The sequence below is a fragment of the Rattus norvegicus genome, chromosome 19, assembly GCF_021556685.1.
Source record: "Rattus norvegicus strain SHRSP/BbbUtx chromosome 19, alternate assembly SHRSP_T2T, whole genome shotgun sequence".
In the NCBI taxonomy this organism is placed as follows: Eukaryota; Metazoa; Chordata; class Mammalia; order Rodentia; family Muridae; genus Rattus; species Rattus norvegicus.
In genome coordinates this window covers 25,259,290-25,282,970 of record NC_141552.1, presented here as the reverse complement: position 1 = coordinate 25,282,970, position 23,681 = coordinate 25,259,290, and the positions used below count along the sequence as shown (strand labels likewise).

The 23,681-nt window shown below is 42.9% G+C and overlaps 1 protein-coding gene across 4 annotated transcripts; it reads left to right on the top strand.

Annotated features, from left to right (window-relative positions):
- The first annotated feature begins 956 nt into the window (after positions 1 to 956).
- On the top strand, positions 957 to 14,466 carry LOC134483278 (disks large homolog 5-like). Of its 4 annotated transcripts, none has more exons than XM_087596192.1 (8): positions 957 to 1,280; positions 7,540 to 7,704; positions 9,856 to 9,965; positions 10,994 to 11,153; positions 12,322 to 12,465; positions 13,079 to 13,245; positions 13,967 to 14,072; positions 14,197 to 14,466. In XM_087596192.1, exons 3-7 carry the CDS (start codon positions 9,959 to 9,961, stop codon positions 14,029 to 14,031), a joined length of 543 nt encoding a protein of 180 aa, XP_087452318.1. In that variant the 5' UTR covers positions 957 to 1,280; positions 7,540 to 7,704; positions 9,856 to 9,958; the 3' UTR covers positions 14,032 to 14,072; positions 14,197 to 14,466. The 4 variants fall into 4 exon arrangements, with proteins under 4 accessions (XP_087452318.1, XP_087452320.1, XP_087452317.1 ...); XM_087596194.1 differs by lacking the exon at positions 9,856 to 9,965 and adding an exon at positions 7,361 to 7,447; XM_087596191.1 differs by lacking the exon at positions 9,856 to 9,965.
- Positions 14,467 to 23,681: the final 9,215 nt, after the last annotated feature.

The following is a 23,681-nucleotide window of genomic DNA, read 5'->3' as shown; positions in this document are numbered from 1 at the left end:
CCAGGACGGGAGAAGCATTCAAGGATGTACAGCAGCATTTGTTTGCTTCTTTTGCATTTCTTGCCATCCTGCTGCATCTGAAAACTGATAATGGTCCTGCTTATCAATCTAAAGCCTTTGCAAACTTTTGTATTAAATTTGTTATTAGACACACTACAGGCATTCCATATGATCCTCAAGGGCAGGCAATTATTGAGAGATCTAACCAAATATTAAAGACACAAATGGCTAAGGTACAGGGAGTAGAATTAAAATATGTCTCTCCCACTCACTTATTATCATGCTCTTTTTGTAAGTAATTATTTGAATAACCAGATGTACATCTCTCCTGAGAGACACAGCCAGAATACAGCAAATACACAGGCGAATGCCAGCAGCAAACCACTGACCTGAGAATGGGACCCCGTTTGAAGGAATCAGAGAAAGGACCGAAAGAGCTGGAGGGGTTTGAGACCCCATATGAACAACAATGTCAACCAACCAGAGCTTCCAGGGACTAAGCCACTACCCAAAGACTATACATGGACTGACCCTGGGCTCCAACCGCATAGGTAGCAATGAATAGCCTAGTAAGAGCACCAGTGGAAGGGAAGCCCTTGGTCCTGTCAAGGTTGGAGCGCCAGTGAACTGGATTCCTCAGGGGAGGGCGGTAATGGGGGGAGGGTGGGGAGGGGAACACCCATATAGAAGGGTAGGGGCAGGGGTTAGGGGAATGTTGGCCTGGAAATGAGAATGGGAATAACCTTTGAAATGTAAATAAGAAATACCCAATTTAATTTAGATGGAAGAAAAAGGAAAAAAAGATTCTCAAGGTAGATCTGCAACAGCACCATTGCGATCCTAGGGAACATCACCATCCCTTAGATTTGCAGAAAGCTGTTTCATCTACGTGGAAGGGACCAGATGTTCTTCTCTCCTCCGCAAGGGGGCATGCATGTGTCTTTCCACAGGATGCCGAGTCACCAGTCTGGATTCCGGACCGCCTCATCAGATCATACAATCCCAGGGCAGAAAAGCAGAAAGTCTCCCCTCAACAACCGACAGCGAAAGATGAGAGCAGAGCGTGCCTCATTCCTGATGACGCCAGACAGCTCTGAGCAGCGCCTCACTTCTGCTTTCACCAGGCTTCAGCTGCATGGTCGCTCATCTACCACGCTGTTGCCAACTTGGGATCAGCTTCAAGAATTGGTCTCTGCTGCAAGAGATAGCGTGCTTCCTCTCCGACTCCCAGTTACTCCCTCCAATCTTGTCCTGCTATGCTTTCACTTCTCTTCACCCAGGTAATTATTTTTCTCTATGCTGCTGCCCAAGACTCCTACTGGGCTTATTTACCTGATCCTCCCTTGTTTCATGTGGCCCCTTGGGAATTTGGCCTTGTCAAGGTGAGGAGAAAGTAGTTCTTATTTCAAAGAACGAACTTTGACTTGCTACAACTATTCTGGAATCGCTGACTCCCTTCCCACACGCTTTACTGTTTAAAATGACATTAAAGGGTGTTTCTCTTTAGAGGAGAGAGAGTTAATTTCAGAGTCTCCAACTCCTCGAAAATATGCTTGTAGTGACGATTCCACCAGTCAGCGAGACATTCAGTTTCTAAAATTATTTTTACCTTTTAAAGGAGGCTTTCATTATTCTCCATCTTCTTCAGGTCCTTTGCCTTCCCTTTTGTTTGCTTGTCAGAATGGCGAGGAGCTGATCTCTGATTGGGAGAATATTGCTATTAATGGCTACCCTCAATGGTGGTCTTGCGGTTTTCTCTCCAAAGCTGCGTACTTTACTCCCTTTAGCCCTACAGCTCAAACTTTTAAACTTTTGGATTGGTCTGTTAGTAGTCCAGAACATGATTATCTATGCAATTGAAACAGTATAGGTTTACCAAAGGAGATGTTTCCTTACCGACCTCCCCTGCTAATGCCTGGTTTGCCCCTGGATGGGCTTCCCCTACCTTTCCCCCAATTTTTAATTCCCACTTGCTTCCTGTTCAGCCTGATCTATAGCGTCTTTTGGCTGCTCCTCATAAAGTAACCCTTATTAGACCTCGTTCTGAGGTTAAGAGAGTTTCTGCTTCCGTTTTAGCCTGTGTGGCTGCTCCTTTCTCCTTTCTTTCCTCTGAAGAGCATGGCGATTTTTCCCTTGTCAGGATGGTCATGGTGTTTATCATGTTACTTGCATAAATTGTCAATTATCTAATTGTCTTACTGTTACAAGGAAAAATGTTTTTGTCATAGTACGACAACCTCCTTATGTACTTTTGCCTGTCTATGTTAATGGGACATGGTTTTTTGATCCTGGCATAGAGGCCATTCATCATGCCTCCTCTGTACTTCGTAGAGGTAGGCGTTTTGTGGTTGCCTTAATTCTGGGTCTTACTGCTCTGATTGGTGTAATGACTCCTTTTGCCTTATCTACTACTTCTTTGGTTAGAGAGGTCCACACTGCTCATCTAAGTTATCTAAGAATGTTAGTATTGCTTTATTGATTCAAGGAAAGATACATGGAGGGTTTGAAGACAGGGCGAATGCTCTAGAAGAGGCAGTTCTTTATATGGGACAAGAAATTCAAAATATTAAGGTTAGATTATTAGTACAGTCATTCTTTGTTTAGAAGGAGTGTGTTACTCCCCTGCCTTATAATGAGCCAGTCCCGCATGCCCATAGCTTATACACTGTCTGCTGGAGTGCGGAACACCCTGCCCTGCCCTGCCCTGCCCTGCCCTTCCCTGCCCCGCCCCGCCCCGCCCCGCCCCGCCCCGCCCCGCCCCGCCCAAAGAGCAAGGGTTAGCCCTGCTCCTGCCAGTCCTGGGAGCCCATAGCTTATACACTGTCTGCTGGAGTGGGGCTTTGCTCTGCCCTGCCCTGCCGTGGTTTGCATTGCCCTGTGGGCTCTCACTTCTTTGGCCAAAGACTTTTGAGATCTGGGCTCACCAAGCCCTGCACTAGGCAACACCTAGAAGCCAGAGCCAAATGAACAGATGCCAGGCTTGGCCCTGGGGACTGGTGTCTCCCCCTCCCCTGAAGTGTTTTCCCCAGTTCACCACTCCAGGTTTACTTTGCAGGGACCCCTGTAGGTGGCAGGCTTGGCTGATCCTCACCTGTGAGCCTGGGATAGTGGTGGGATGTAGGGTTGCTGGAAGACTTTCAGGGAGATGCAGGCCTTTCATAAACTCCTCAACCATCCTGTGCCCTCCCTGGTTCGCTCGCCCCGTGGAAGTTGGGAAGCCACTTTTCCCTGTCCTGTGTGACTTTCCTGCATAGTGAGCTCTCCTGCAGGAGATACTTTCACATGCTTCTTTAAAAGCACCTGTTCCTCAGATCTAGATCAGCTGTGAAAACAGGCTTCTTCAAGTCAGGGTGAGAGCAACCCCTCCCAGCTCAGAGCTGCAACACCATAGGATCCTCCAGCCCCAGTGCTGGATGGGTCCCATGGAGGAGTTAGAGCAAAGTGCCCCTTCTGCGAAGTGACTCAGAACAGAAGGCTCAGAAGTGACAGTCAACCCCCAAATGCTTCTTCCAGGAGAAAGCAACCAGCTCTCCCTTTTAAACAGTTGTTGCCTCACATATGACCCAGCTGTATGACTGGAGAAGATTTCCTGGAGTTTAGTTGCCCAGAGTGTAAGCATTTCATGATTCTAAGACAGCCTCAAATTAAAACCGAAGACTCTTATTTTAAAACTTTTAAAAAATGAATCAAGTATAAAATACCAATATGAAATAATCATAATCAGAATTGAGCTAATTCCTGTGAAGTCATTTAGTTTTTCATTTTCTGCTTCTATTTTCAAGGCATCTCGAGTAGAACTATCTGAGATCCTAAGGCCTTCTATTATGGTGCTACCCATTCATTCCTGTCTCCTTGAGGACTTCTCAGGTGACTTAAGAAAACCTGATTTCTTTTCAGATTGTCCCCAGCTGGTGTGATCTCTCTGTCGATGGCCCTTGCCAAAAGCTGCAAAGGCAATGCATTGTTTTACGACACAAAATTCCAGACATTAATTTACCAATAAGGTCTCAGGAGTCAGATGCTGTATTTAAGTGAAGCTCCCAACTGTCCTTCCTAATTCACTGTTCCCCCAGAAGAAGAGCACTGTAGCTCTCTCTGCACACTTTCTTAAAAATCCTACAACTGAAAGACTTTCCATTGCCCTACTTATGTTCATTTCCTATCAAGTTGTGCCTTGATCTGCTCTAGACCTAAGTGCCCTTTAGCTTTGCAGTAAAGGTGTGAGGTAGGTGAGCTGAACAGTAATAAAGTCCATGTTCACAGTAAACAAAGAGCTCTTGCATTAAATGTCTGTGCCCTGGCGATGCTATACCACACAATAGTTTTTCATTAAATAATACATTCAGGGAGATCACAGTGTGATCGAATATTTTGTAACATAACTTAATAATGTTCTCTCTATTACATAAGTCAAGTACTATCCTGTGTATTCTGGCCTTTTTCTGTCATGTCTGTGTGCATCACCATGGGAATCCCAAGGAACATCAATCCTGGGCTTTTGAAACTGTTGTATAGGGCCAACCGGGGACCAAAACCACCCAGGAGACTACTGATACTTGACACACATAAAGTCACCTCCCTATTTTCATATAGTTTATGGCAAGAGGTCACCACTGCTGACCATGTCTCATTATCGAACGTGCTTCTAAATGGAAGAGTTGGGGTAAAGGAGGTCACCCCACAAAACACAAAACACCCATCTCAGATAAACATGTATGGTTTATTGAATCCAAACATACATGAATTTCAGGACACAATTAAAAGTCCTAACCTAAGGATAAGAGATATAAAAGAGAATTGACATTTCCAGTTCATAGGTCCAGTAAACATCTTCAACAAATCATAGCAGAAAACTTCCATAAGGTAAAGAAATAAAAGCCCATAAGGGTACAACAAGCCTAGAGAATGCAAAATTAATTTAACCAGAAAAATTTCCTCCATTCACATAATAATTAAAACACTAAATGCACAGATAAAAGAAAGAATATTAAATGGGTAAAGTATAAATATCCAGCAACAAATGAATTCAGACCTATCTGAATTACAGCAGACTTCTCGACAGAGACTCCAAAAGCCAGAAAAAATTGGGCAGATGTAATGCAGACCAAGGCTACTATAACCAGCATAATTCGCAATCACCATAAATGGAGAAACCAAGATATTTCACAACAAAACCAAATTTAAACAATATTTTTCTTTAAGAGAGCACAACAGAGGATAATAGGAGGAAAACTTCAAGACAGTGAGCTAAACTGTACCCAAGAAAAACCAAGAAACTAATCATCTCTCAATAATTTCAAAAAAGAGAAGCACACAAACATAATTTCACCAATAACTAGAAAAAGAAGAGAAAGCAGCAATCATTGGTCTTTAATATCTAAACAGACCTTCTGTCACCAATCCCCCAGCTCCTAGGGACCAAACTGCCAGCCAAAGGATATACAAGGATGGGTCTATGGTTCTAGTTCACTGTGTAGAAGAGGACTGACTTAACTGGTATCCATGTGGTGGGAGGCCATTGACTACCCTGAGGCCTGTTGCCCCACCAAAAGGAGGTCCTAGAGGTGTGAGGTGGGAATGGATATGTGTGGGTGGGGGATACTGTCATATAGGCAAAGCTGAGCAGAAATGGGATGTAAGATTTGATGAGGGGAGTCTGGAAACTGGGACAACATTGGAAATATAAATAAATAAAATAACCAATTAATAAAATATAGCCACAAATAAAATAAAAAGCAAAAAGGTAAAAGAATAATTACATCAAAATAAAACAAAAGAAATCCCTGTAGTGGATTGGCCTAATTCTTCTTGTGTTTAATGCTAATTTGTGGAACTCAAGACTGGCAAATCCCCAAAAGCTGACCCTGCTCCCAGTTAACTGTGATTTTAAAGAAGCCAACAGCCAACAGCTGCACAGCAGAGAGATGGGGGAGGTGAGCTTTGAGGGCTTTGCTAGAGAGGATCATGAGGAGGGAAGAAGGAAGAAGAAGCTGCCAGAGAATAAAGGAAGAACGTGTGTGATGGAGAGGAGAGAGGAAGAGGACAGCAGCCATGGTTAAGGGAGAGGAGAGCCTGGTCCTGAGGGCTGTCCAAGGGGAACAAAGAGCAGCCAAGATGCTACACAGTCAGTAAGAGTTGAGCGTTATTGTTTGGAAAGTAAATCTGATACCATGGAGGGCAGGCAGCTGCCCAGCTACTGTGCTGACTAATGCACACTAAAAATAAATTTAACACAATATGTATAACTGGTAAGACAGCTCTGTAGAGGATCCTAAAAGGAATACTTTAGTTTGAAGGGAAGGATAAAATACTATAGAAAACAGGAAATAATTTAATAAAACTACAACAGTCAATCAAAAGAAGCCAATAAAAACCACAAAAATTAACAAAATGACAAAATTTAATACATAGGTTTAAATAATATTTGCATGTCACTAAACTCAATTCCCCAGTAAACAGACATACATTTAGCCAGAAACAGGATCACCATCATGAGAGATGTAGAGGATATACTAGGGAAACAGACCTAAGACACAGGCCCCTATAGCAATTCTGTGCAGTTTCTCTATCAATAAAAATCAGCAAGTTCTAGAGTTAAATGTCTGTGTTAGTGCTGACCTACACCGCCAGACATATATTTTCTTTTAAGTAAATAACAAATCTTGGGGCTTACAATGTAATCAAATATCCTGAAACGTGAGTTTGCAGTGTTCCCTACACTTTTTAAATCAAGTACTTTGACTACCATTTTGGTTGTGTCCAATCCTGACTGAGTGCATCATCAAGGGAATCCCAAGGGAAATCAGAAATGGGTTCTTGAAGCTGTTGCACAGGGCCAGTATAGACCTAAGTACGTACCACAGAGGAAACCTTGATTCTTATCACAAGGGATCATTCACCATCCCTCTTGTCACATAACTTATGGCAAGATGTCACCTCTCCTGACCTTAGCTTCTTCTCCTAAATGCTGCTGAAGGGAAGATTTGGTGTCAAGAGGTCTGGACTCAAACCACAGTAACACTGAATTCATTTAAATAGGTGTAGTTCATTGAATGCACACACCAATACAGTTCAACCAGAGCAATAGCTCACAACTGTGTACTGGACATTGCTAGGCCCAGCTCATTGCAAGATCCACATGGGCTCACGCACAACGGCTGTAAATGTTGATGTCTATGGGCCCTGACTCAGGACATTTTACACATAATTGTTCCTATTTTCCTTGAATCTGATGGGTCCTATGGGAAGCTTATAGTTGGGGAACTTGTTAAGATTAACAAACCTCATAATATACAGAACATAACAGGGTATGTGACCAGCACCACACAGTTCAGTGTCAGATTTTTTTGTTTTGTGTTAGCTTGTTTTCAGCATCCATGATGTGGAGGCGTATTACAGCACAATAGGAAAGAGCTGGCTGCTGTGTAACAAATTTGCCGCTGTTAAGGTAGGTGTGGGGGCAAGACCTCAGCAGGGAAGGAGATGATGTGTTTGATAACTGAAAGGAGCTGCCTCAGCTGTGTTTCTCTGCCTGCTCAGTGCCCATTCAACATCACTTGGTCCCTGAAGAGGAACTCAAGGTCTGCCCCCCTGCTGCCTGTGAGCCAGGAGTAGGCACAGAAAGGCATGGCCACAGCGCTGGTTTCCAATTCCTCAGTAATGCTGGATTAACACTAACGTACGTGGATACACAAATACAGTGTGGTAAGTTACAATACATACTAATCATTTCTTACATAGGGCAGCAGTTGATTGACTACAACTAATTCTATTTAAAAGAGAAAGAAACCTGGCTCTTGTGGAAATATACAAAGAAATATCTACGATGCTGGGGAATGAATTCTGCCATGGACTGAACTCAGAATGGGGGGGGGGGGTTGGAAGAAAGATGCATGGTTAAATAGCCCACCAGGTTCACATTGTGTCAGCTTGATTTAATCTAAGGACAAAAAGTGGAGTATCTCTGATGGCTTTCTTTTTAACCCTTGAAAGGTTCCCTGGGGACTGGCCTCAGTACTTCATACTTCTTGCTGGGGCAACAATGCTCAAGGAAGCTTGAGATTGTCATAGGCACAGTATTATGCTAGATATACAGAGTAGATAATACTAAGATGTTCAGATGGTGGTATCCATTTGTATGCACTCTTAATGTGGACCTAAGGAAAGAGAGATCAAGGTCCTTACAATAGAAAGATCAGTTCCATTTTTTTCTACCATTCCAAACTGAACGACTGGTAGGGAGAGAATGGTAGATAATTGAGAATTCATAGATGATGCTTTGAATGAAGAGTGGGTTTCTGCGCTGGTTTTAGACAGGGTCTCAAGTATCGCATGTTGCCCTCTACCTGGTTAGCCAGGTTCTCTTTGAGCTCAGATAAACTTCCTTCCACTTTCCAATACATAGGCTTACAAGAGTAGCCTCCAAGGACTGTGAGGACAGCATTAGCCTGTGACAGTTGAGGTGTGCAACCCACAACTATAGTTTTAGCCACGATTTTCCATGTCTACCAGCTATTTCAGATTGTTGCTGTTATATGCCTGACAATCAAGGACGCAGAAAAATAACCTGATAGAGAACAAGGGCATGGTGATCACATCCTTGCCTCTTCTGTATGTTCGGGATGAGGTTTGTTAAAATTCCAATATTGCAAAAAGCTTTATATAGGGCCCATCACATTAAGGGTCTCTGTTCACTGTTCTATCTAAAATGGCCCAATCAGAACTGACCACCAGATAACACTTCCTGCAATCTTCATATGAGAGAGAAGCTTGAGCTTTTTGTTTTGATTTTTTCTTTTCTCTTTCTTTCTTATTTTTTGCTATATAAGTTGAGAGAAAGAGAGTTGGGGCCATGAATTTGCTCCCAAAATTTGAACTACGGATGTGATCAATCAGTGTTTAGTGTGTGCATTCTATAAAGTATTCATTCTTTACTATGATAGATGCTTCTGTGTTTGGTGGGGTGGCCATTTCCCAGTGTACAGGTACTGGGACCTTGCTCTATCCACTTAATGATGTTTATAGCCTCATTTTAGTTGTTTATGTGCACCCCCTATGTCTCTTGACTATTTTATTTTTCTGATAGAAGCTCATGGTACATCTTACTCAGGCCTGTGAGCAGTGCTCCTTTGGTGACCTTGGTGCAGAGAGGAGAACCCCACAAGCAGCATGAGGTTCCGTTCACTGGTGGCTCCAATCTTGCACTTTCCTCTGCCAACTGGTCTCCACACTTTTCCTAGCACCATAAAGACTTCAACTCTTTCTCCTAGGAATTTATTGGCAATTGTCAATTGCTAAGCACATGACTTCATGAGTGTTCCCCTAATACACACCCATGTTATAACCTACCATGGAGACTATTTCTTGATGTGATATAAACCACCTGTACATAATGAGACAAGAGAACTTTTGACTGCATATTCAAACTGGTGTGAAATCTCAGGAAGTTTAATGGCTAACATTGGTGAATGAGGACAATTTGAGTTATGATGAGACATTTTGGGGCAAGATATGGAAGGAAACATTCATTTAGATGCATAGGAATTACTAAGGTTGTTTTATAATCAAGCCTTGAGGAAAATTTGGCATTAGAAGGAGGAGATTCCCAGTGGCTCTGCCCTGGGAAAGCCTCCTGGAAAGGGCCCCTCAGCTTATGCTCAGTACAGGGAGATTATTATCAGGAAACAAAATCTGCTCCCCATGACATCAGCTGTCTTTTCTTGGACATTCTATTATCTCCTAGAGAGTTCTTGGCATCCTCTGTGATGTCACCAGTGTTGTAGTGACGGCCAGTGCCCTAGTTTCTCTCATACTGAGTCTGGCGGTTACAACCAAAGACATGTTTTCCCATCTTAGGAAGCGTTTTGGGAGGGGGATCGTCGATTCTGGAGAGACTAGAGTGAAGGAGTCTGGCCTTTCGTCTCAAAGTAATGGTGGACAAAGACAGGACTTCTGGGGAATGTCAAGTAAGCCATGGGCAGTATATTTTGAGCTTCCTGTCAGGGGGGTGGAGGCTTAACCTTACCTTTCTAGCAATGGGCCACAACAACTGGAGCATCTGAAAAGGAATTGAATTTCCATGAATATTACAATTCTTAAAGTCAAGGATTTCAGACCTTTAGTTTCCCCATCCCCACTGGGAGGATATGGTAATGCCAATGCTATTATACTGTGAACTTCTGGCCTTTACTTTTCAGTTCATTTGTTATGTTACATTGATATAATAACACCATCAGGAGTCATGGAGGGTCCACCTTTTCTGAGTTTAGACAGGGCAGCAATGTATTTCACTATCATTGCTTCTTTAAATACAGTGGATATCTGACAGTAGGAACAGGGAGAGAATTGTGCTCCAGGCAATAACCTTATGTTCTTACACCTCCTCTGATTTCTTCTAACTGGCAGGGTCATCGTTAGCTTTATATATTTGAGGTTGTGTGTTACATTTTTCTAAAATACCAAAACTATTTGGAACGGGTAGACCAAGATTCAGCCTGTAACCTACTCTCATTTCTGGAGCGTTTGGTGTATCAAATAGGGGCCCTGATATGTCTGTTGACCATGTCCTCCCTGGAAATGCTTTTTAAATCCGAAGTTGTTCACGTAGAGTATCAGGGTAGGACATCTGAGAGTCTCCAATCATTCAAGTTTTGTGGATGGTGATGTTATCATCTGAGTTCTGAAACCACAGGGGTGAGGGTCCTGAAACCAAGTTGTACCCTGTTCAGCTGATAATAATCCTGGAGAAGCCATCTCCGTGGTACATGTAAGCACGTGATGTCCGGCATAGGGCATACCTGGCTGCTTACATCTCTTGGTCTCTATAGAGTAGTGGGAGAACTGAGATCCACTGAGGAGGCCTCTTAAGCATAGACCAATCGCCTAGCAGTGACACCTGGTTCCAGGCTTGTTCTCCTGTTTATGCCTAACTGTGGTCTATGTACACTCTATGCATTCTCCCCATGCAGGTTCACTTGTGTTCTTCTACCTACAGACGCTGGGAGAGAAACATCATCCCCTGGCACTGACCTAAGGGAGAAGCAGGCCAAGAAGGAAAAGGAGAGGCTGATTGAAGAGCTGCAGCTCATTACCGAAAAGAGAAATGACCTGAGAGATCGCCTGAGGTTCCTGACAGAGAGATCCATGAAGAACAGGTATGAATCGCTCCAAATGCTCTTGTTTCATTCCTGGGTCTGCAAGGTCACCTTCATCTTCTCCTATTAAGGTTTTGGGTTCAAGAAAGCTGTGCCTCCCTATCCACCCTGTGCTAAACCTCACCTCCCATAAAGAGGAGATTCAGAACCTGACCCTGAGGAGCGAGATGGAAAATGGACTCATCTGCTTCCATTTATTGAAAAGCAGAACTTGTGGTCTGAATGAAGAATTCAGGGATAAAGTCAGGGAGAGTGAGTGTCTAGTGTGCATTTGCAAAGCCCTTGAGCTGGTGGCTTTGCAAGATTGTAATTGCAGTGAGTTTATGGTGAGTCTCTGTACTTGCTAGGCAGGGGACTGAGTGCTGGAAGATCCAGGCAGCAGCCTGAGGGGCCTGGTCCCACACTGTTCATCTCAATGCTTGACGAGAAAGTCTCAGGCTCAGGCCTGTTTGTTCTTGTCTGTGTGTCTTGCCCTCTGAGACAGCAATGGTGCATGCATTTCTCCTGGTTCTCACACTGCTCTCTGTTTCCATATTTCTCTTTCTCTTTCTATGACTGTTTACATTTCTCTTTTTTGTGGGGATGTCTCAGTCTGTGAGTCTGTGTGTGCATATATCCAAATGCGTATGGACAACTTTTATATGTTTATATTTCCCTCCACACTGGAATCTAGGGGTCTATGTCTTGGCCTGAGTATTTACCTCTAACTCTTTCATGGTGATGTAAATGCTTTGTTCTGGGAGCCCCACTGTCAACAGCACAGTTCTTTGCCTATGTGGACACGTTTGTCTGTATATTTGTATTATTTGTGCAGATTATAATTTTGTGGTGATATATGTTCTATTCTCAAAACAGGAAAAAAGAAATCACAGGTTTTGGGTGTGTTGGGGTCGGGGAGCATGGAGAGGTGTGGCCTAGGCTCTTGATAGCTTAACTGGATTGACTGCAGATTTACTCTTGATTGAACAAAGGGAGCCAGGGAAGCCTACATCTGGAAGCCAAGCTTCTGGTGTCCTGGACGCAGAAAAACACGTTTCTGAAGCTGAAGAAGATCCCAATATGTAGAATTCAGAAGGTGTCCATCCAGGACTGGGGTAGTACAGGACCCACCCTGAGTTCATATATTCCTAAATGCTGATGTTCATTGTATTCTATCATTTGGGGCCAGGCCCTACTTCAGGCCAAATCCATATTATGAAGACCTGGAGAGAATGGAGGAGGCGGTCATGTCAATTCTGCACAACTTAGAGATGGAGAACACTGTGATCCATGAGAACAACCAGAAGCTGAAGAAGGAGATTACCTTCTCTAGGTAAGTCCTGGTCAGAAAGGCTGTCACCTGTGGAATGGCCATTTCTGATTTCTTTGTTGTGGATTGGACGGTCTTCAGCTATGATTTTATCTCTTGTGCTGTTTACACAACAGTGTTCCAGGGTCATTAGGACTCAGTTGTCAGTTCCATAAAAGACTGTTACTCATCCCAGGATTGTCTAGGCATCTTCAGAAGGCTCTAGATAGAACAGCACTGATTTAAGTAAGCAGAAGGTTATTAGGCTGACCTGGACCTATGGTTTCATACCAGGTTTTACAAAATTCAGTGTGTAGACCACATGGTTAGCATGACCTCTTTTGAGGGTGTTGGCCCACTACTAATTGATGTTGCCCTCATGCATTGGGCTTTCATGGATAGTTGTAGATCCATGTTCTTTCTCAGAGATGTGGACACTAATTGGTGCTCAGGCCAAACAAACAATTTATTCTTCTCCAAATTAACTCTTTGTGATTTGTGCAGCAGCCTTATATGTATCGAGATGTATTTTATTAAGTCTTCATGGGTACCTGTGACCTGGTAGACTTAGTGGGACTTGGGAGTAGGAATGGGAGAAAGGGGCAGCATGATCTTACCATGCAGACTGTATTTCCAGAAACCTGCTCAGCCAGCTCCTGATGGAGAACACATGTAGGAAGAAGTTCGTCCCACAGAAGCAGGGGAGCAAGGAGGGACATCTTGAGTGTGCACTGAACCAGACATATTTGGTTGACTTCTACAAGAAATATAAAGACCAGCAACGTCCAGACCCAGCATCATCTGGTAGGGTCAAGCAGCTATGTCACCTTAACAATATCTGATAAAATTTGCCAATTTGATACATCTTTGCTTTCTCCTACCTCCTTTCTAATTTACACTCACAACCAGCCAACCACCTCATGTAACGGAATTGTTCATTGCTCTGCCTATGCACAAGTATTCTGGGAATTCAACCACTTTTCAGAAACTGAATTATTTTGCAAGTATATATTGCTGCTCTTTTTGAAGCTGCAGTCTAGAAATGGTGACAGATGAATAACATACCTCATTATTGCATATCCATGTGATAGATTGGATCCTATGTAGAGTTTTGAACAAGTTCTTGGTTCTTTGACAAATGACACTCTGTGGTCATGTGACTTCTTGTGTAGGAAGCACCTTTCCGGGATAAGAACAAGTGCAAATGTCAAATTAGTACTTGTCATTGGCTTTATCCTTTTTGACATATGGACGTCTCCTTTCTTCCTGCAACCCGATGAGGTCTCTTGCCGTTGCCCTGTTCTTGGTTTGCACTGGTATAAGTCTGGGTCCCAGATTTGCAGCCCACATTACTGTGAGGCTTGCTGGAGATTTTGCCCTGCCCACAGAGTTAGCAACAATGATATCACTTAAAATGTCCATGTCGATTGTCCAATAGAACTGAGGTGGTAGAAGGCAGCATTCTGACAGCTGGCTTGCATTTCCCCAGCAAATCAGTATCTGAAAAACTTCCTTCCTCTCCCAGGTCTCAGAAAGTGCAAGAGAGCTGGAATTGGACACACACCAGGAAGAGAGCTTCCTGAAGAATAAGTTGCTTTCTCAGGTGTCCCTGATGACCAACACCCTGAATGGTAACAACAGTTTTTGGAAGAGTATTCATCCTCTGAATTTAATTTGTCATTTCTTAGAGACCCTAAATTTATATATCACTAAGCCAGCCTGACTGATTGAGTTCTTACTCACTTTCTTCTTCAGAAAACACCACTTGAGTGACAGCTTGGGGGACCACCTTTCATTATGTGTGCTAGAGGAGAAACAGCAATACATCTGTGCTTCTACATGTTTGTTAAGAATCTGCTTTTAGAAATATTTTTGTTATGATTTTAATTGAAGTTTTCTTTTTGTTGTTTCATATTTATATGTTCTTGTTACTATTTTTATTTTCAAATATTTTTAAATATTTTTATTCATTTTAATCCTGTTTTGTTGTAAAAATGTATTCGTTATGAATAAAAATTGAATTCTATCTCTTGACTCTTAAGACCATCATTCTTATTAAAGGGTTCTGTCCCCTCCTGTGGACATAGAACTGACAGCTACAGATGGATCTCTGCATGTTCCATGGAGCCTGGCCTAATAAGTGAATTCAAAGTCACCAAGGGGTACCCAGTGTGACAGTGTCTTTTGTGTGGATAATGTGGCTGTTTCTCTGACACACAGTTTATGATGTAATCACTGACACACTTTACCCAATTGTTAGGGTCCATGTGGTTCTTCTGAGAGAGCAGCAGATGCTCTACACTGTGAGTCATCACCACAGCTCCTGCAGGTGGCTTTTGTTATTCCACATGAGGTGCTGTATTAGGTGGACAGGATCACCTACAATTAAATAGAGAGTTCTCAGGAGATGTGTGTTCACAGGGACCTTACTGAGCCGTGCGTGCTCAATGTGTTAGGTTGTCAGGCATCCCTACAGGGCTCTGGTGTTCCCACTGCTCATTGTGGGTCAGGATCATCCTCCAGCATCACTTAGTTTCCATAATAGAGCAGATCTTTTAACTATTATCAATGATGACCACATGTATTATGCACATCTGATAAAATACAGAACAGAAACTAGCTTCCTCTAGGCCAGCTTGGCATAATCAGTTTTTTGATTGTTAACAAGAAAATTATTTTAATCTGAGCCATTTAGGGAGGAACCTCAAGAACATCCATAGTGAATGTAGCCTGCAGCTGTGAACACAGGTTTCTTTTGGAGAGCAGGCCTGTGCAAGCCCGACCGAGGTGGGACAGTTCAAGCTACCCTTTTTCCATGGCCAATCCGGTATCATATTGAGAATGGATTTTTTCCAGGTGACTGATTTCCAATTTAAGGAATTGATCTAACTTACTGAGAGTGGAGGTGAGTCAGAGAGTTAAAGTACAGAAGGACCAATCCAGTATGTCCACAAAAGCTTGCTGTCACCCCAGGGCTTTTAAAAGCTCAGCAGCTAGAGAAGCAATGTAGTATTTGGTTATTCTCATGCTTAGGTGTAGTCATTCATTATAAGCTGAACATAACACAAAAAGTGTCATCTGTGTCACAATAGAAGCTAGTTGTAACTAGATTCACCGCACACTATCACATCACTACCGTATTTGAGGTTCTCAGTTACTATCTAAGAACCTGGAAGAGGCCTGGGTCTTGCTACACAAACTCATGATTTATGTCTTCATGACACTGTGTGCTTTGTTCTGTTAATGCTACCATTGTCATACAACACCTTGGATACTTTGTGCTGACATCTGTGACCTGATACAATAGTTCATGTCATCCTACCCTGAATAAACTGTCCTTAGAGTACAGTGTGGTATGAGGGGCCTTCTTTTCCTGTGAGATAGCAAATCATTTCCACTCTTCAGTCAAGTCTGTCAGCCATTGTCCAGTTCCTGTCTTGAGATGTCCACCTTTTCAGCTGAGAGTCTTCATCCAGGCTGCTCTGTAATTCTGTAGAAGATTAATAGGTTCCAGCCCTAGGATTTAATTCAGTGTGACTGTACTTGCCGAACATGCTCATAGCCCTGTGTTCCACCCTAGCCCTCTGTGCTTTAGAGAAAAAAAAATAAAGAACCACATTGCACTTGAAGTTTCTCCTCCAACAGAAGGAGAGCCTGCACAGGGCCTTTAAGTAACTCTAAGCCCCAGCTTCCCCACAGCTCCCTCCATCAATTCCATTATTGGTGTGTTTTCACTACTACTCACTTTCTTCTGTGTGCAAAGAATGTGCACCATGTCAGTAAAGTGTGTGTGTGTGTGTGTGTGTGTGTGTGTGTGTGTGTGTGTAGTCCCTAGTGAAAACTGTGGAGGTACATGCAGACTCATGCTACTGCTGTCCCATGGCACCTTGCAGGGAACACTGAAATGGTGGGCTACTTTACGACAGCCTAAACCAGGCTCTGCATGGTTTTTAGTAAGATTTTGATGTCATCACCACTACAGAAAATAGATACAGTCAGTATAGTTTGCCCCTCCCAAAATTAAAAAGCAAAATTTCTGGACCCTATGGCTTTAACGCAGAATGATATCAGACTTTTAATGAAGACCTAATAACAATAGGGCTTCAATTATTCCACTATATTGAAAGAGAAGGAACAATGTCAAACTCCTTTTCTGAGGCCATAATCAACCTGGTGTCTCAACCACACAAGGAGCTCCCTACAGAGAGTGTAAGCAAGCCAGGGGGCCAGGGTGAGTGCTCATGGTGGGAGAGACTAGCAGAGGTGCTGTGGCCTTGGTGTGCACAGGCTTAGGGCTGGGGCAGGGTGCGTGGTGAGTGTCTGTGTCCACTTGAGCTGGGTCCCAGTGGGTTCCCAGGGAGGTCACAGGCCAGTTGTGCATCTTCTACCTGTCTGCGGGGCTTCTGGCCCAGCCAAGCACAGCCTTCATCCTGGACATCCACAAGGACAATGAAATCAGGAAATGGGGGGATCCCCTGAGACTCTCTGGCTTCTTTCGCCCTGCACTTGCAGTTGCAGCCAGAGGAAAAGCAGCTGTGAGTTCCCCAACTCTTCCCAACCACTCAGGTCTCCATGCTTTCCCACTCCAGAGAGAAGGAGGGCAGGGCGAGCTCTGCTGCTGCCTGTTCCATGCACCCAAAGCCTAACTTTTGTCTGGAGGTCACTGCTTGCCCCTGACCCTGCCCCTGACCATGAACTTGCCCCTCCCCCTACTCCTGACCCTGCCCCTGACCATGAACTTGCCCCTCCCCCTACTCCTGACCCTGCCCCTGCCCAAGGCACCTAGGGGAAGTGAGGAGAGCCTGAGGGACAGACCCCAGGTCAGGACCCCCAGAGGCTTGTGTGTCCCTTATCCTAGAAGTGTTATCCTCAATTCTCCACACTGGGTTTCATTTGCAAGGAACTGGCAGTTGGAGGGCTTTGCTGAGCCTGGGGTAGTGGTGGGACTTATGATTGAGGGAAGTCTTTCAGGGAGATGGAGGCCTTTCTCAAACTCTCTGAAATCAGGTACCCTCCCTGGTTTGAGAGCCCTGGGAAAGTTGGGAAGCCACTTTTCCATGTCCTGTGTGACTTTCCCTGCAGGGTGGGCTCTCCTGCAGGAGACACTTTCACAGGCTTCTTTAAAAGCACCTTTTCCTCAGATCCAGATCAGCTGTGAAAACAGGCTTCTCCTTGTCAGGGTGAGAGCTCCCCCTCCCAGCTCAGAGCTACAACTTAGGATCCTCCAGTCACAATGCTGGGTGGGTCCCATGGAGGAGTTAGAGCAAAGTGCCCCTTCTGAGAGTTTACTTCTGAGAAGAACTGACCAGAGAGAACAGAGTGCATCCCAGGGGAGAAAAGAGGCCTGAATGATTTTAAATCGGAGAAAACCCCATATCCACCATCTAACAACTTTAGGGTGTGTGAATGTGTGGACTTCAGAACCTTAAGGTCAGATTTTCTGATAACAGCTGCTAGGTGAAGCTGAAGTCTACTGTGGGTGGGATTGTCCCAGGCAGGGAGGGAATCTGACTCTGCAGGCCTGGCCAGCTTCTTCATTCTCCTGAAACTAAGTGTTGGTCAGCTGTAAATCTGAAGTGAGAGTGGTTTTGTCAACTCAAATGGATGACATTTCAAGTCTCACACATTATGTGAGAGACACACATTTACCCACGGGTGATTTGAACTTACTTCTGTAGAAGTGACTGGGAGCCAACAGAGGGAAAACATTCTTGCCTTTAGCATTCTGTCTGTATTAGAGACTACAGGCTTCCTGGACAGACATGGCCAAGCAGACACACCGTGTAATGGGGAAAACCTGAGGTAAGAAATGTCCTGGGGACAGTGATTTCAGATTGTGCCTTTACCCAGGAATCTCTGTTGCCATTAAGGCAAGCGGCCTTGGGCCTGCTAACTTGTCACTATGTCAGGGTGTGTCTGCTCTTACACCTGCATCAGGACCTTCTTAGATGAAGGCCTCTCTTTAAAAAAAAATGTATATAATGCAATGTTTCTCAAACTCTGGGCTATGACCACTCAAAAAGAATGTATATCAGATACCTTGCATATTATGACTTATAAGAGTAGCAATATTAGTTATGAAGTAGTACTGAAATAATTTTATGGTGGGAGTCATCACAGCATGAAGCGCTGTCTTACAGGTGTGCAGCACTAGGAGTGTTGAGAACCACTGCCATAGAATCTGACAGATGGGAGCAGACCAGAAAATATTCCTCCATTCACATAACAATTAAAACCCTAAATGCACAGATCAAAGAAAGAATATTAAAAGGGGTAAGGCATAAATATGCAGTAACAAATGAATTCAGACCTATCTGAATTACACCACTTCTCTCTCTCTCTCTTTTTTTTTTTTATTAACTTGAGTATTTCTTATATACATTTCGAGTGTTATTCCCTTTCCCGGTTCCGGGCAAACATCCCCCTCCCCCCTCCCCTTCTTTATTGGTGTTCCCCTCCCCATCCTCCCCCCCTTGCCGCCCTCCCCCCAACAATCTAGTTCACTGTGGGTTCAGTCGTAGCAGGACCCAGGGCTTCCCCTTCCACTGGTGCTCTTACTAGGATATTCATTGCTACCTATGAGGTCAGAGTCTAGGATCAGTCCATGTATAGTCTTTAGGTAGTGGCTTAGTCCCTGGAAGCTCTGGTTGCTTGGCATTGTTGTTCATAAGGGGTCTCGAGCCCCTTCAAGCTCTTCCAGTTCTTTCTCTGATTCCTTCAACGGGGGTCCTATTCTCAATTCAGTGGTTTGCTGCTGGCATACGCCTCTGTGTTTGCTGTATTCTGGCTGTGTCTCTCGGGAGAGATCTACATCCGGCTCCTGTCAGCCTGCACTTCTTTGCTTCATCCATCTTGTCTAATTGGATGGCTGTATATGTATGGGCCACATGTGGGGCAGGCTCTGAATGGGTGTTCCTTCTGTCTCTGTTTTAATCTTTGCCTCTCTATTCCCTGCCAAGGGTATTCTTGTTCCCCTTTTAAAGAAGGAGTGAAGCATTCACATTTTGATCATCCGTCTTGAGTTTCATGAGTTCTAGGCATCTAGGGTCATTCAAGCATTTGGGCTAATAGCCACTTATCAATGAGTGCATACCATGTGTGTTTTTCTGTGATTGGGTTACCTCACTCAGGATGATATTTTCCAGTTCCAACCATTTGCCTATGAATTTCATAAAGTCATTGTTTTTGATAGCTGAGTAATATTCCATTGTGTAGATGTACCACATTTTCTGTATCCATTCCTCTGTTGAAGGGCATCTGGGTTCTTTCCAGCTTCTGGCTATTATAAATAAGGCTGCGATGAACATAGTGGAGCACATGTCTTTTTTATATGTTGGGGCATCTTTTGGGTATATGCCCAAGATTGGTATAGCTGGATCCTCACGTCGTTCAATGTCCAATTTTCTGAGGAACCTCCACACTGATTTCCAGAATGGTTGTACCAGTGTGCAATCCCACCAACAATGGAGGAGTGTTCCTCTTTCTCCGAATCCTCGCCAGCATCTGCTGTCACCTGAGTTTTTGATCTTACCCATTCTCACTGGTGTGAGGTGAAATCTCAGGGTTGTTTTGATTTGCATTTCCCTTATGACTAAAGATGTTGAACATTTCTTTAGGTGTTTCTCAGCCATTCAGCATTCCTCAGCTGTGAATTCTTTGTTTAGCTCTGAACCCCATTTTTTAATAGGGTTATTTGTCTCCCTGCGGCCTAACTTCTTGAGTTCTTTGTATATTTTGGATACAAGGCCTCTATCTGTTGTAGGATTGGTAAAGATCTTTTCCCAATCTGTTGGTTGCCGTTTTGTCCTAACCACAGTGTCCTTTGCCTTACAGAAGCTTTGCAGTTTTATGAGATCCCATTTGTCAATTATTGATCTTAGAGCATAAGCCATTGGTGTTTTGTTCAGGAAATTTTTTCCAGTGCCCATGTTTTCCAGATGCTTCCCTAGTTTTTCTTCTATTAGTTTCAGTGTATCTGGTTTGATGTTGAGGTCCTTGATCCACTTGGACTTAAGCTTTGTACAGGGTGATAAGCATGGATCGATCTGCATTCTTCTACATGTTGACCTCCAGTTGAACCACCACCATTTGCTAAAAATGCTATCTTTTTTCCATTTGATGGTTTTGGCTCCTTTGTCAAAAATCAAGTGCCCATAAGTGTGTGGGTTCATTTCTGGGTCTTCAGTTCTGTTCCATTGGTCTATCTGTCTGTCTCTGTACCAATACCATGCAGTTTTTATTACTATTGCTCTGTAATACTGCTTGAGTTCAGGGATAGTGATTCCCCCTGAAGTCCTTTTATTGTTGAGGACAGTTTTAGCTATCCTGGGTTTTTGCTATTCCAGATGAATTTGCAAATTGTTCTGTCTAACTCTTTGAAGAATTGGATTGGTATTTTGATGGGGATTGCATTGAATCTGTAGATCGCTTTTGGTAAAATGGCCATTTTTACTATATTAATCCTGCCAATCCATGTGCATGGGAGATCTTTCCATCTTCTGAGGATTTCCTCAATTTCTTTCTTCAGAGTCTTGAAGTTCTTATTGTACAATTCTTTTACTTGCTTGGTTAAAGTCACACCGAGGTACTTTATATTATTTGGGTCTATTATGAAGGGTGTCGTTTCCCTAATTTCTTTCTCGGCTTGTTTCTCTTTTGTGTAGAGGAAGGCTACTGATTTATTTGAGTTAATTTTATACCCAGCCACTTTGCTGAAGTTGTTTATCAGCTTTAGTAGTTCTCTGGTGGAACTTTTGGGATCACATAAATATACTATCATATCATCTGCAAATAGTGATATTTTGACTTCTTCTTTTCCGATCTGTATCCCCTTGACCTCCTTTTGTTGTCTGATTGCTCTGGCTAGAACTTCAAGAACTATATTGAATAAGTAGGGAGAGAGTGGGCAGCCTTGTCTAGTCCCTGATTTTAGTGGGATTGCTTTAAGTTTCTCTCCATTTAGTTTAATGTTAGCAACTGGTTTGCTGTATATAGCTTTTACTATGTTTAGGTATGGGCCTTGAATTCCTATTCTTTCCAGGACTTTTATCATGAAGGGGTGTTGAATTTTGTCAAATGCTTTCTCAGCATCTAATGAAATGATCATGTGGTTTTGTTCTTTCAGTTTGTTTATATAATGGATCATGTTGATGGTTTTCCATATATTAAACCATCCCTGCATGCCTGGGATGAAGCCTACTTGATCATGTTGGATGATTGTTTTGATGTGCTCTTGGATTCAGTTTGCCAGAATTTTATTGAGTATTTTAGCGTCGATATTTATAAGGGAAATTGGTCTGAAGTTCTCTTTCTTTGTTAGGTCTTTGTGTTGTTTAGATATAAGAGTAATTGTGGCTTCATAGAAGGAATTCGGTAGTGATCCATCTGTTTCAATTTTGTGGAATAGTTTGGATAATATTGGTACGAGGTCTTCTATGAAGGTCTGATAGAATTCTGCACTAAACCCGTCTGGACCTGGGCTCTTTTTGGTTGGGAGACCTTTAATGACTGGTTCTATTTCCTTAGGAGTTATGGGGTTGTTTAACTGGTTTATCTGTTCCTGATTTAACTTCGGTACCTGGTATCTGTCTAGGAAATTGTCCATTTCCTGCAGATTTTCAACTTTTGTTGAATATAGGCTTTTATACTAAGTTCTGAAGATTTTTTGAATTTCCTCTGAATCTGTAGTTATGTCTCCCTTTTCATTTCTGATTTTGTTAATTTGGACACACTCTCTGTGTCCTCTCATTACTCTGGCTAAGGGTTTATCTATCTTGTTGATTTTCTCAAAGAACCAACTTTTGGTTCTCTTGATTCTTTCCATGGTCCTTTTTGTTTCTACTTGGTTGATTTCAGCCCTGAGTTTGATTATTTCCTGCCTTCTACTCCTCCTGGGTGTATTTGCTTCTTTTTGTTCTAGAGCTTTTAGGTGTGCTGTCAAGCTGCTGACATATGCTCTTTCCTGTTTCTTTCTGCAGGCACCCAGCGCTATGAGTTTTCCTGTTAGCACAGCTTTAATTTTGTGTCCCATAAGTTTGGGTATGTTGTACCTTCATTTTCATTAAATTCTAAGAAGTCTTTAATTTCTTTCTTTATTTCTTCCTTGACCAGGTTATCATTGAGTAGAGCTTTGTTCAATTTCCACGTACATGTGGGCATTCTTCCCTTATTGTTATTGAAGACCAGTTTTAGGCCGTGGTGGTCTGATAGCACACATGGGATTATTTCTATCTTTCTGTACCTGTTGAGGCCCATTTTTTGACCAACTATATGGGCAATTTTGGAGAAAGTACCATGAGGAGCTGAGAAGAAGGTATATCCTTTTGCTTTAGGATAGAATGTTCTATAAATATCCGTTAAGTCCATTTAGCTCATGACTTCTCTTAGTCTGTCTACGTCTCTGTTTAATTTCTGTTTCCATGATCTGTCCATTGATGAGAGTGGGGTGTTGAAATCTCCCACTATTATTGTGTGAGGTGCAATGTGTGTTTTGATCTTTAGTAAGGTTTCTTTTACGTATGTAGGTGCCCTTGTATTTGGGGCATAGATATTTAGGATTGAGAGTTCATCTTGGTGGATTGTTCCTTTGATGAATATGAAGTGTCCTTCCTTATCTTTTTTGATGACTTTTAATTGAAAATTGATTTTATTTGATATTAGAATGGCTACTCCAGCTTGCTTCTTCTGACCATTTGCTTGGAAAGTTGTTTTCCAGCCTTTCATTTTGAGGTAGTGTCTGTCTTTGTCTCTGAGGTGTGTTTCCTGTAGGCAGCAGAATGCAGGGTCCTTGTTGCGTATCCAGTTTGTTAATCTATGTCTTTTTATTGGGGAGTTGAGGCCATTGATATTGTGAGATATTAAGGAATAGTGATTATTGCTTCCTGTTATATTCATATTTGGATGTGAGGTTATGTTTGTGTGCTTTTCTTCTCTTTGTTTTGTTGCCAAGACGATTAGTTTCTTGCTTCTTCTAGGGTATAGCTTGCCTCCTTATGTTGGGCTTTACCATTTATTATCCTTTGTAGTGCTGGATTTGTAGAAAGATATTGTGTAAATTTGGTTTTGTCATGGAATATCTTGGTTTCTCCATCTATGTTAATTGAGAGTTTTGCAGGATACAGTAACCTGGGCTGGCATTTGTGTTCTCTTAAGGTCTGTATGACATCTGTCCAGGATCTTCTGGCCTTCATAGTTTCTGGTGAAAAGTCTGGTGTGATTCTGATAGGTCTGCCTTTATATGT